Source organism: Panulirus ornatus, chromosome 39 (genome assembly GCF_036320965.1).
Source record: "Panulirus ornatus isolate Po-2019 chromosome 39, ASM3632096v1, whole genome shotgun sequence".
Lineage (NCBI taxonomy): Eukaryota > Metazoa > Arthropoda > Malacostraca > Decapoda > Palinuridae > Panulirus > Panulirus ornatus.
This window is the reverse complement of record NC_092262.1, coordinates 12,083,782-12,098,361: the sequence shown is the minus strand read 5'-3', so window position 1 is coordinate 12,098,361 and position 14,580 is coordinate 12,083,782. Positions and strand designations below refer to the sequence as shown.

Genomic DNA, 14,580 nt, shown 5'->3' with positions numbered 1-14,580 from the left:
CTCTCATTCTTATTTACTTTGCAATAAAGATTCATACTTTAATTCCTCAACTTTTCTACTTTCATCTCTCATTCTTTTAACTTACATTTCTAGTCACATATCAAAAATAAAAGGCTTGACATTTTCACATGAACTGACAAGCCTCCTTACAAACAAAACTTAACATATTCTTTCTTTACAGAAAAATACTGATTTAACTGCACCAAATGTATTTATGAACATATACATCATGAAAATACATATTTGTATCACTCATACTCTGTGATGCACACAGCATTCTTTATTTCATCTGGGACCCCTATCCACCGATCAATTCTTCTTTCTCGGAGCCAGTCCATTCACGTCATAAGTAACACAAAGTTTCACAACTAGATCGACATCATCTGCTCTATCAAGTTCTCTCCAGAAGATATCACTAAACTCCTCTTTTAACACTGCATGGCATTCGACATCTGCTCTATCAAGTTCTCTCCACAAGATATCACTAAACTCCTCTTTTAACATTGCATGGCATTCTAAACTTATCTCACTTTAATTTCACATTCTACAGTACGAGTCGACCCTTTGCAGTCAATCATTTTTTAAACCACCAATTCTTCACAAGTGTTGAGTGCTCTCTACTCCCTTAAATCAGTTATGACTAATTTCAAAAGAAACTAAGAGATAAAACATTCTACTTCCAAAGGAAATAAAACTTTGTTATGCAGCAGGAACTTACAGCAACATTTGGTATCTTTATATTCCTCTAAATATGGATATGCAATAACACTCACGTCAGCTCAATCCCTGGAGGCTCTGATGCAGATTTTTGAGTATCCTTATTTTCCTTTTTGTTTGGATGTTCCATACGTACACGTGTGCACTTCCGCAGTACATATTCAATAAGATCAGCCCAATCCTGTAAAATAAGTATATGAAAAATCACAAAACATAAATCTATTATACTCTATTATACTTAATTACTGTCTCCTGCATTAGCAAGGTAGCAAAAAGGAAACAGATGAAAGAATGGCCCAACCCATCCACATACACATGTATGTACATAAACACCGACACACGCACATGTATGTACCTATACATTTCTACATATACACAGACATATACATATATACACAAGTACATATACATACTTGCTGCCTTCATCTCTTCCCATCATCACCCTCCCACACATGAAGCAGCATCCCCACCACCCCCCAATGTCCACACACGCACATATACATTTCAACATATATATACATATAGAGACATACATAAGTACATATTCATACTTGCTGCCTTCATCCATTCCCATCACAACCCTGCCACACATGAAGCATCCCCACCACCCCCCCAAACCCCGAGGTAGCGCTAGGAACAGACAAAAAGGGCCACATTCATTCACACTCAGTCTCTAGCTGTCATGTGTAATGCACCTAAACCACAGCTCCCTTTTAACTTTCCATGGTTTACCCCAAATGCTTCACATGACCCCGGTATACCACATCGTTCCAATTCACTATTCCTAGCATGCCTTCCACCCTCCTGTATGTTCAGGCCCTAATTGCTTAAAATCTTTTTCACTCCATCCTTCCACCTCCAATTTGGTCTCCCACTTCTCATTCCCTCTACCTCTGACACATATATCCTGTCAATCTTTCCTCACTAATTCTCTCCATGTGACCTTCCTCACTAATTCTCTCCATGTGACCAAACCATTTCAAAACACCCTCTTCTGCACTCTAAACCACTCTTTTTATTACCACACATATCTCTTACCCTTTATTACTTAATCAAACCACCTCACACCACATTGTCCTCAAACATTTCACTTCCAACACATCCACCCTCCTCCGCACAATCTTATCTATAGCCCATGCCTCACAACCATATAACATTGTGATGGAATCACTATTCCTTCAAACATACCCATTTTTGCTCTCCGAGATAATGTCCTCACCTTCCACACATTCTTCAACACTCCCAGAACCTTCACCCCCTCCCCTACCCTGTGAATCACTTCCACTTCCAGGGTTACATCTGCTGCTAAATCCACTTCACTTCCTCCAGTTTTTCAACATTCAAACTTACTTCCCAATTAACTTTTCCTTCAACCCTAATAACCTTGCTCTTATTCACATTTACTCTAGGCTTTCTTCTTTCACACAAGTTACCAAACTCACCCGAATCAGCCACCAACACTGTATCATCAACGAACAACAACTGACTCACTTCCAAAGCCCTCTCATCCACAACAGACTGCATACTTGCCCCTCTCTCCAAAACTCCAAAACATAAATAACAAATATAACACCATATCTGAACTGTCTCTTATAATCTGATTCATTTAATGAAAAATTAACAATCCAATAAAGGGAATGATTGGGAAGAGGGAAAAGATTTAAGAGTAATCACAGTTTATAACAATATCAAAATCCAACCACAAACTTACCAATTGAAAAATTTACTTACCACACACAGTTCAAATCCTTCCTTCCAAATGCGCAGAAATACTCTGAGTATGGCTGGCTGGAGCAAGACATTCACATTTCGCAAATCACCAGCAATGTGATGCATCATTGTAAAGATACAGTCATTAACAGTTTCATCATTTATGTTAAAATTTTCCAAAAGTCGTCCATACTGCCGCATTATGTCCATAGTGGCAAACCTGAAATGAATTTAGAAATGCAATAGTGTAATTGATAAAAAAAAAGTATTCAGGAAGATCACTGCATTAATGTATGATATGGCATTACTCAACTTAAAGCAGAGTGGATAAACCAGAATCTTTTTCAAACACTGCACACAGAGAACAGCTCACATTTTTGTTTTCATGTCTCATTCCTCAATTCTTAAGTCTGATCTTTGGTCTCCTCTTAGAAATATAAATAATCTTGGGTCATCCCTTTTTTCTCCCATACTTGTTTGCCATTTCCCATGTTAAGAAGGCAGCACCAGAATCAGATAAAGAAATGGCCTCATTAGCTCACGTCCACTAAAAAGCGGCTGTGAGGAAATAAGGCTATTTCTTCTGTTCCTAGCACAGCCTCACTAATACAGGAAATGGCAGACCAAGTAAAAACAAGGGGAAGGTCTATGATTAAAGTAAAATGGACTTAGCTAATATATATTCTTTTTGTTAATCCTTCCATACAAACAACAATTTCATCTAAAAACAAGTACAGAGCACAATATATCCTTCCATGATCTCTTTTTCCAACCGATTCTCAAAGTTGATGAGCTTCTGTTTTGTCAATCTTTCCACATTCATTAGGTTTACATGTCCCTGTCACTCCAAAACTTTCTCTTACTTCACTAAAAGCACCATCTTCCCTTTACATGGCAGTCGGGAACACTAACCACTCGGCCATGATGGCTCCCTTATCATAGCCGAGCAGTTAGCATTCTTGACTACCACGCAAAGGTCCTGGATTCGAGTCATGGTTGTTGGAGTGTATCATGTGTTCTATGAAAGTACACGTTCATATACAAGAAACATGATTCAAAAAACACAGCTGCTAACAGAAAGGTGGACAAATTACCACCCTAGATATGAGAGCAGTACTTCATACTGGGGCAATAAATCTCTTGTAGATATGAAGTAGCTGCTCAAAAGAAAATTAATCACATCACCTATACAACACTTCGTTTTTCAAGCAAACAATGTGATGATGATTATGTGGCATTTCCAGGATAGAGTGAAGGATATGGTTATGCCCAACATGCGTACACAGGGTTGAACTGTGGTGTTCTGAATTGAACAGATGTAAACAAGTGACTGGGGAAAATTGAGAAATTGCATTTTAGCACTAACAACTTTATTTAACCAGGTTATGGCTCTCTCATTCCTTGATGTTACGGAAAATGTTTATTATGAGAAAGTAAACAAATAACAGCAGTGGAGGGGAAGTATGTTGAATTATGGAAAGAGGAATTATCAGCATAGGAGTGAAGAAGGTTCAGAGTTAAAGAGAGATCATTAATGGTACGGAAAAATGTAGACAAGAGGGCAGAGTCCTGAGGATGTTTCTGTTGTTAGAAAAGGGAAAGTAGTTGCTTCATCAATGGCAACTGTAATAAAAGTGTTGCGAGGATACTATGCATTACGGAACCGAGATAAGCAGACAAACCAAAAGAAAGAAGTTTCGAAGGCAAACACTTACATCACACCATCAAATGTTATGTCTATCTTTTAATTAAACAACCCTAAAACCCATTTTGAGGGCTCCAGCAGCTCAACTTAACAAGGCTGTTCAAATAAGAACTGGTAGAGGTGTTTGCTCAAACTTTTTTGTAAAATTTGATGTCACATACAATTACCCTAGCTGTTCATGACTCCTAAAAAAGACAGATGTTTGTCAAAAGAACAGGATAATGATCCAAAATCTCTGAAGGCTAAAAGAGTAAGTCATAAGGTGAAGACACTGCAGACTAATGAATGCAGGAGGCAGATACCACTGGTCCAAACCCATGAAGAACAAACAAGCGAGTGATGTAGACTGACTACAAAAAGGCAATTTCTGCCTCCACAGCAATTATGTCATGGGCCTGGGTAGGTTGCTGTACAGTTGTTGGGTCGCTATGAACAAGCACAAGTAATCCTCACAGACAATACAGGTGATCAAAATGGACGAGATCCAGGTGAATACATCTACATAGGAGGCAAAATGTCTTTCCCTGGTTAGCAAGTGCCTTCTCTGATACTCATAAGGCTTGAGGGAACTGGAAAACTTTTATATGCAGAGATATGGGAGACTGATGATACACTTTCTGCAGATTGTGTAATTAGATTCAGTTATGACTGGAGATGACAAAAAAAAAAAGGGGAATGGGCATCAGATATATAGACAGACTGATGGACAGATAGTTATGACCAATGAAATACAAAATCACAAAGGATAACAATGATGCTAAATTGCTGTGTATGAAGGACGTCACCAATCCTTAGTTAAATGAGCTTGTTACCTGCTCCGAGAGAAAAAATTTTAACTGTACTTCTGTGACCTCACAATACGTAAATCAGGGAATGGTAACAACTTGAAAATGCTTATAAATTCTTCTGTTATGATTACCTAACAGTTTCTCCCAATTTCTAATGGACCAGCACTCTTTCAGGAGAGAGCTGGCTTATCCTGGACTAAAGAAAATAATCCTTTTGGCTACAATACAGAAAACCCTAATGATATTTGATATTCTAACAGATTTTGGAATATTACTGTTGTGATTAAAAATAGCTAATTTTCCTTCTAAAAAAATATCCATGAAAATAAAATGTAACACTTACTGTTTAATATGGCTCACAATGTCAAAAGTTTGTTCACATGGAAGAGTTGGACTAGTGGCTTCCTGAGTGGTCAGAAAACGGTGGTTTGTTGTTATTAAGTCTTGCAGGTAGTTGAGGTTCAGCACCCCTGGCCGGTACATACGGATCAACAATACAAATAGTTGTCGTACCTCTACCAACTGTCCAAGCTCTTCTGTTAAAGAAAAATAGAAACAATGTGCATATGCACTCAAAAGTGTCTTTCACTATCCTTCCACCATCTTGGTTTCCCATTTTTTCCATTCCCCTCTACTTGTGACATATATACCCCCAATCATTCTCCCCTCTTTTATCCTCTCTCTGTGTTGTTAAGCACTTCTTCTTAGTCTCCTTTCTTAAGCATGGGTGTGACATTTGCCCTTTTCTTCTCCCTTGGCACTTTCCCTTTCTTCAGCAATGTCTTTCAGCACATATGATGAAATTTCATTTGGACACCTGAGCCATGAGCAGGTCCAAATCCTTCAGTATTCTGAGAATGTCTCATCTAGATGCCTCAATGTTTTCTCAAATCTCCCATCCATCTCACTAGAGTGGTGACCATTCTGTCTTACACTACAAAAAAAAATCTACTTGTAATTCAGTTCTTCAAATATCCTTATATGATTCTCTAATTCTTCTCTTAGTCCTTTACCCTGATCAGTTGCTCTTTAAGTGACAACTTACTCCTGAAGAATTTATGGAAAACTTTCAGATATTCTCCTGACTTGTCCACAATACTATTTTTAATGTTTCTTTGCTCCTCTTTTCTTACCACACTACCCTCAGTCATTGCAAATACCAGCTAAGTGGGGTGCTACCTAAAGCTTCCCCACTACACATCTTGAAGCTCCCTGGTTTTTTTAACATCTTTCTTTTCTTATCTAATCATACTTCCCTTTCCTACCTTTCTGCATTTGAGGCCAAACGTAACAATCCCCCTATTCACTGTAATTTCATAGACCTTTTTACCTCGATGCCCTGGTTCCTAGCTACTGAACTTCATTTTCCAATCTATGTTAAAGATACTGTTGAGGTCGTGCAGGTCTTGTGTGCTGCCTTAGTGATCCTGTTTACCATCATGAAAAAAATAATTCTTATAGTGAAAAAGAAAAGAACACTTACCTTTAATGTGCAAGAGATGTCTTGCATCAAACATACTCTGATCTTTCTTCATGCACACTTCAAATGCAACAAAGAATTCTCGTAGTGCAGTGACAACAAGATGTAGACGGCGAACATGAGGTAACAGATTCTCTTCCCCTGCACGCACTGCTCGTTCAAGCTCCTCCTGCATAACTACTCCTTCATACACCAAGTATGATACAACCTGGAAATGTGACGTCGAATAACATCTTGTAAATCAAAAACAATCATCTGCTTATAAAAACAAGTAATTTTTGCTCGAATTCTTTAAAACTTCCATTAGTGTGAGGCTGATCAGTCATATGCAGCTTCATAACTCATGCATACATTATCTTACATCTCACTGTTTTTTGTTTTTCTTGTCTGCTGAGACAGCACAGGCAACTGAATGCCCTAATCAATGCCACCTCATTAATGTTATCATCTGAGCCTGTATTCAAGAACCATACAATGGTTGGTTGACTTTGTGAAGGCGACAAAGCTTTGCAATGCCATATTAAAAAACATAGTAATGCGAAAAGTCAATGCTGATTGGCTGGCAAAATATAAACACTCAAGTAGCAGTAAGACTTACATCAGTCAAAAAAATATTTTCCTGCAACTTTTATTTGAATTCCCACCTCTTTAGCACAAGATAATATTTTCCAATGCATTTAATGCATAAATAATCATTTAAGGGATAAAATATGTAATTATTAACAATTATTTTCCGTCGTAAAGTCTCATCGCAAGGAAATTCCCTTGAAAATGCCACCATTGCAATGTTCGAATAATTAATTGCATAGTCATACCAGCCAACTAATCAGCGTCGACCTGCACTGCATTACCATGTTCTTGAATACGATGATGTGAAGCTTCATTGCCTTCGCAAAGTTGACCATCCATTGTATGGTTCTTAAATAAGGGCTCTGTTCTTGACACTACCTTGCTAACACAAGAAATGGCAAATGTTATATATATATATATATATATATATATATATATATATATATATATATATATATATATATATATATATATATAAATAAAAAAAAAATATATATATATTTTTTTTTTTGCTTTGTCGCTGTCTCCCGCATTTGCGAGGTAGCGCAAGGAAACAGACGAAAGAAATGGCCCAACCCACCCCCATACACATGTACATATATACGTCCACACACGCAAATATACATACCTACACAGCTTTCCATGGTTTACCCCAGACGCTTCACATGCATTGATTCAATCCACTGACAGCACGTCAACCCCGGTATACCACATCGCTCCAATTCACTCTATTCCTTGCCCTCCTTTCACCCTCCTGCATGTTCAGGCCCCAATCACACAAAATCTTTTTCACTCCATCTTTCCATCTCCAATTTGGTCTCCCTCTTCTCCTCGTTCCCACCACCTCCGACACATATATCCTCTTGGCCAATCTTTCCTCACTCATTCTCTCCATGTGCCCAAACCATTTCAAAACACACTCTTCTGCTCTCTCAACCACGCTCTTTTTATTTCCACACATCTCTCTTACCCTTACGTTACTTACTCGATCAAACCACCTCACACCACACATTGTCCTCAAACATCTCATTTCCAGCACATCCATCCTCCTGCGCACAACTCTATCCATAGCCCATGCCTCGCAACCATACAACATTGTTGGAACCACTATTCCTTCAAACATACCCATTTTTGCTTTCCGAGATAATGTTCTCGACTTCCACACATTCTTCAAGGCCCCCAGAATTTTCGCCCCCTCCCCCACCCTATGATCCACTTCCGCTTCCATGGTTCCATCCACTGCCAGATCCACTCCCAGATATCTAAAGCACTTCAATTCCTTCAGTGTTTCTCCATTCAAACTCACCTCCCAATTGACTTGACCCTCAACCCTACTGTACCTAATAACCTTGCTCTTATTCACATTTACTCTTAACTTTCTTCTTTCACACACTTTACCAAATTCAGTCACCAGCTTCTGCAGTTTCTCACATGAATCAGCCACCAGCGCTGTATCATCAGCGAACAACAACTGACTCACTTCCCAAGCTCTCTCATCCCCAACAGACTTCATAGTTACCCCTCTTTCCAAAACTCTTGCATTCACCTCCCTAACAATCCCGTCCATAAACAAATTAAACAACCATGGAGACATCACACACCCCTGCCGCAAACCTACATTCACTGAGAACCAATCACTTTCCTCTCTTCCTACACGTACACATGCCTTACATCCTCGATAAAAACTTTTCACTGCTTCTAACAACTTGCCTCCCACACCATATATTCTTAATACCTTCCACAGAGCATCTCTATCAACTCTATCATATGCCTTCTCCAGATCAATAAATGCTACATACAAATCCATTTGCTTTTCTAAGTATTTCTCACATACATTCTTCAAAGCAAACACCTGATCCACACATCCTCTACCACTTCTGAAACCACACTGCTCTTCCCCAATCTGATGCTCTGTATATGCCTTCACCCTCTCAATCAATACCCTCCCATATAATTTACCAGGAATACTCAACAAACTTATACCTCTGTAATCTGAGCACTCACTCTTATCCCCTTTGCCTTTGTACAATGGCACTATGCACGCATTCCGCCAATCCTCAGGCACCTCACCATGAGTCATACATACATTAAATAACCTTACCAACCAGTCAACAATACAGTCACCCCCTATTTTAATAAATTCCACTGCAATACCATCCAAACCTGCTGCCTTGCCGGCTTTCATCTTCCGCAAAGCTTTTACTACCTCTTCTCTGTTTACCAAATCATTTTCCCTAACCCTCTCACTTTGCACACCACCTCGACCAAAACACCCTATATCTGCCACTCTATCATCAATCACATTCAACAAACCTTCAAAATACTCACTCCATCTCCTTCTCACATCACCACTACTTGTTATCACCTCCCCATTTGCGCCCTTCACTGAAGTTCCCATTTGCTCCCTTGTCTTACGCACTTTATTTACCTCCTTCCAGAACATCTTTTTATTCTCCCTAAAATTTAATGATACTCTCTCACCCCAACTCTCATTTGCCCTTTTTTCACCTCTTGCACATTTCTCTTGACCTCCTGTCTCTTTCTTTTATACATCTCCCACTCAATTGCATTTTTTCCCTGCAAAAATCATCCAAATGCCTCTCTTCTCTTTCACTAATACTCTTACTTCTTCATCCCACCACTCACTACCCTTTCTAATCAACCCACCTCCCACTCTTCTCATGCCACAAGCATCTTTTGCGCAATCCATCACTGATTCCCTAAATACATCCCATTCCTCCCCCACTCCCCTTACTTCCATTGTTCTCACCTTTTTCCATTCTGTACTCAGTCTCTCCTGGTACTTCCTCACACAAGTCTCCTTCCCAAGCTCACTTACTCTCACCACCCTCTTCACCCCAACATTCACTCTTCTTTTCTGAAAACCCATACAAATCTTCACCTTAGCCTCCACAAGATAATGATCAGACATCCCTCCAGTTGCACCTCTCAGCACATTAACATCCAAAAGTCTCTCTTTCACACGCCTGTCAATTAACACGTAATCCAATAACGCTCTCTGGCCATCTCTCCTACTTACATACGTATACTTAAGTATATCTCGCTTTTTAAACCAGGTATTCCCAATCACCAGTCCTTTTTCAGCACATAAATCTACAAGCTCTTCATTTCCATTTACAACACTGAACACCATGTATACCAATTATTCCCTCAACTGCCACATTACTCACCTTTGCATTCAAATCACCCATCACTATAACCCAGTCTCGTGCATCAAAACCACTAACACACACATTCAGCTGCTCCCAAAACACTTGCCTCTCATGATCTTTCTTCTCATGCCCAGGTGCATATGCACCAATAATCACCCATCTCTCTCCATCAACTTTCAGTTTTACCCATATTAATCGAGAATTTACTTCCTTACATTCTATCACATACTCCCACAACTCCTGTTTCAGGAGTACTGCTACTCCTTCCCTTGCTCTTGTCCTCTCACTAACCCCTGACTTTATTCCCAAGACACTCCCAAACCACTCTTCCCCTTTACCCTTGAGCTTCGTTTCACTCAGAGCCAAAACATCCAGGTTCCTTTCCTCAGACATACTACCTATCTCTCCTTTTTTCACATCTTGGTTACATCCACACACATTTAGACACCCCAGTCTGAGCCTTCGAGGAGGATGAGCACTCCCCGCGTGACGACTCCTTCTGTTTCCCATTTTTGGGATATATATATATTTTTTTTTTTTTTCATACTATTCGCCATTTCCCGCGATAGCGAGGTAGCGTTAAGAACAGAGGACTGGGCCTTTGAGGAATTATCTTCTCCTGGCCCCCTTCTCTGTTCCCTCTTTTGGAAAATTAAAAAAAAACGAGAGGGGGGGGGATTTCCAGCCCCCCGCTCCCTCCCCTTTTAGTCGCCTTCTACGACACGCAGGGAATACGTGGGAAGTATTCTTTCTCCCCTATCCCCAGGGATATATACATATATATATATATATATATATATATATATATATATATATATATATCAAATCCTACATAAACTTGAATTCCACCTTTTTCACATAACCTCATTTTATGCTTATGTCACGTCCCTCTTAATATCTTCACTTTCTTAACATTCTCTCTTAATATCCTCTGCAATCCTAATCCCATCTGATTCCAACAGTATACCTTTCTCCTCAATTCCTCTCTTCCTCACCTAATAAACCTGCAGTGTCAACAGGACAAACGCATCTCACCTCTCACTTACTCCTCCATTCAGAATCTTTATGGACAGTGTTCAACACACTGCTTGTATAATGTCTGCTCAATCTAACAATAGAAGTAAACTTCATCTCCAAAAATTCTCTAAATTTCCTGTTACTACTTGTGAATGTGTTTTCACAAAGAATAATTCAATATATACAAATCATGCTCTGTAAGCAGCTCTAACAGATTCTAAACACTTTCTTGTCCATCATGACTACTCTACCCCTCCTAAGCTATTTCATATTCATTACTGCTTCCCACTGAATAATCTAATCACTTACTATTGCTTATCAAATATCACAACTCAAAATCACCTTCAACATATTTTGGTAAAAAGAATTGTGTTAATGCATAGTGCAAGTAAAAAGCTCCTATAAACATGATAATCGTACTATACAAAAAGTTCTAAAGGATGAATAAAGATACTCACATCCACAGACAGAACTGGACATATCTGGGACAACTCCAGATCTAACTCAACAGCAAAGCGAAGAAAGTATGTGATGAGCCACAACACATGAGACTTGTCAAGATCGATTTGGTACGGCAGCATAACCTGGAGTCTGAGGCCCTGCAGCAAGTTGGAGTAACCATTCAACATAAAATCAACAGTAAAATCCTTTAGTAAGTTCGAGATGTCATCTGCTGTGGGATGATGGTGTAAGAGAGCTTTTGCCTTAATACTGTTGCTTTCTTTCCGTTTGATTAATTTTGTTCGTTTAAGGTTCCTTTCTTGCAGAGCCTTTTGCAACATCTTTGCTGGTCGTGGCTTACTTAGCATTTTGTGAGGCTTTTGATGGTGTGGACGCTTAGCATGGGGACCTTCATCACACTCAGAGCCTGTGGAATTACTTGACTCAATGTTTTCTTGGGTGTCAGAGAGCATCTTCTGAGACATGGCATGACGAGAACGCTTCTGACCTGTGAGAGGTTTATTCTTATGAAGTTTTGGGAGTTGAGGCGGAGGCTTCTTTTCACTCGAGTCCCCACTAGAACCTGACTCCTCCTCATTTGGTGGTCTTTTAAATGATTCTTGGGATGGATATACAAGCTGCTTCACTTCCTCTTGCTCCAAAGGTGCCACAACATCAAAAAAGTCCCCAAGGAGGGTTAAAGGTTCAATACCATCCTCATTTCCCAACACTGGACTCACTGTATTCAAAATATCTCCCTTCTCATTGTGGATGAACTGCAGTGAGGAAAGGTCTCCTGTTTCATTATCAAGGTGCGGGAGAGGAGAAGCCTGTTCTAAACCTGGCACTGGACTGCTACCCTCACTCCCACCCTCACTACCACCTTGTTCACTCTCTCCAACACTCTTTATGTCACACATTACATTTTTGGGACTTTCAACTCTCATAACACGAGTTTCCGTGTCTGTTACTTTTTCACTCTGATTATCATTTATAGTCTCAGCTAGACCATCCCTCAATATCTGGTTTGTAGCATCTATTTTAGATGACTCTACGGTGCACCACAGATTCATGTTACCAAGATCTTCAGGTATTTGCTGTTTCTGCAATCTACAGGCATGATTTGTGCCTTCCGATACAGATTCATCTGGAGAGGAGTCCATGTTTGATCCAGAGCGACCAAATCCACTGTCTTTGCCACTATCCCCCTTGTCTAACTTTGTCATTTCAGCTGAAGTGTCTGAATTCTCACTAATTTCTTTAATCTTATCACGAACTTTCTCGACTTTAGCCATGCCATCCACCGGTGAAAGTCTTTCTGATGAATCAGAAACTGGGTCTGATGTGGAGATGGCATCCTGTGAAAAAAGCATCAATGCTTTAGGTATATAAAGTCAGTACCTTATTCTGGAGAAGTTACTTTGCTCACAAAATAACCTTTCATAAAACAATGAAAAATAATATCAAAAAGAAAAAAATAGAGCTATCAGTAAAAAATTTTTCACTTTGAATCACATTTCCAGAAAAGTATTGAACGACTAATGCAACTGGATATATCATCATGGAGAGTATAGAATGATTTCACTATTGTATAATGAAAGCTTTCAGAGAACAATTTTGAATGTTGTATTTCTTTTACCCTGTAAAGAACAGAAAAAAAAAAAAGCAAGACATTAAAACAAAAGTCACACTACCGATGATGATGAGGACATAGGGTTGTTTTCATCATCTTCAGAACTTTCTGAAAGGGACGACTCCAGCCACTCATTGATAAGCCTCCGTATTGTTCCTTGTTGTTGTTCCCGGTACATAAGTGATACCAGCTGGACCATGGTGATGTTCCACAGATGCTGAATTCAGTGAAACCATTTGTTAACAAAAGAACCTTAAAAGCATTTACATTTATGGAGAGCAAGATTCTATTGTATGTAAGTGATTCATGAGGTATCAAATCATCAAGCTAAAACTTTCAATGACACGTTAGGTTTCAAATAATTAGAAAGGAGTCAACAAGAGTTGAATAAAAGTCACAAAAATTATGAAGACTACTTAAATTATTTGGTTTGTGGTAAGATATGAGGATGAAAAGGCACTCCATAGTAAACAATTTTTTCTGAGTGGACTTAGAGAAAGGAATGAGAGTCCAAGTAAAAATTCAAACAAACTCTTACAGTATAACACAGTCAATAAAAAAAAGACTCATGTTAAGAAACTGTGCGACCTTTCCTTTACTAACTTACTTAGTTGTTTGGGATCCCTGTGTAGCAAACTTAACACAAAAAAATGCGTGCCTAAGAGGAAAATACTCACCTGATGTAAATGGAGCTAACCATAATACAGTACATGCACCCTATAAAAGTCGGATAAGGTCAATGCTATAATTTCCATCCCTGGTTTATTGGTGGAACGTTAATTCCAATCCCACCAAGAGACTTTTCTGAACAAAGACAGGGTGAGTCGCTGATAATCATAACTTTCAATTCCTCTCCATGGGTTACCTACATGCAAATGTATGTAGTGGGTGCATGTAGTTACCTATCCATGCATTATAGGAAAATGATTATACATTTGTGGAGCTAATCTCTAGGGCTCTATTATCACAGTTTTTCAATATATGTTTCTATACAGTGTACAGAGACAGTTTCATCACTTAGCTTGTACCATTAATCCACCACTCTGTCACAGAAGCACCAACATTCAGATCTTTTCGAACAATTTCTTTCTCCATGATTTCCCCGATTTTCCTTTGCTGATTTTGAACATATACTTAACCCTAACACAGCACAGCACCACCAAATCTGTGGCCCAATACAGTCTCTTGAATCACACAAAAATCATGGTTCTAAACTATTTCTTGTGTAAGCAAGGTACCACCAGGAACAGACATAGAAGTGACCTTATTTGCTCACATACATTCTGTAGCAGTCACATGTATGATGCACTGAAACCACAGCTTTGCAAGCACGGCCAACAGACCTT

The 14,580-nt window shown here is 39.1% G+C and overlaps 1 protein-coding gene across 6 annotated transcripts in view; it reads right to left on the bottom strand.

Moving 5' to 3' along the window:
• The window catches only part of tim (timeless), a 229,144-nt gene that overhangs the window by 118,407 nt on the left and 96,157 nt on the right, over positions 1-14,580 (bottom strand). For all 6 annotated transcript variants that reach the window (XR_011715465.1, XM_071685093.1, XM_071685095.1 and 3 more), the window contains 6 exons: positions 13,296-13,451; positions 11,619-12,959; positions 6,404-6,608; positions 5,264-5,456; positions 2,449-2,647; positions 774-898 (listed from right to left, as the gene is read on the bottom strand). Coding sequence is in view for 5 of the 6 variants with exons in the window: in XM_071685093.1 (XP_071541194.1) it covers positions 774-898; positions 2,449-2,647; positions 5,264-5,456; positions 6,404-6,608; positions 11,619-12,959; positions 13,296-13,451 (2,219 nt within the window). In the remaining variant the exon portion in view is untranslated. The remainder of the gene's footprint in view (positions 1-773; positions 899-2,448; positions 2,648-5,263; positions 5,457-6,403; positions 6,609-11,618; positions 12,960-13,295; positions 13,452-14,580) is intronic.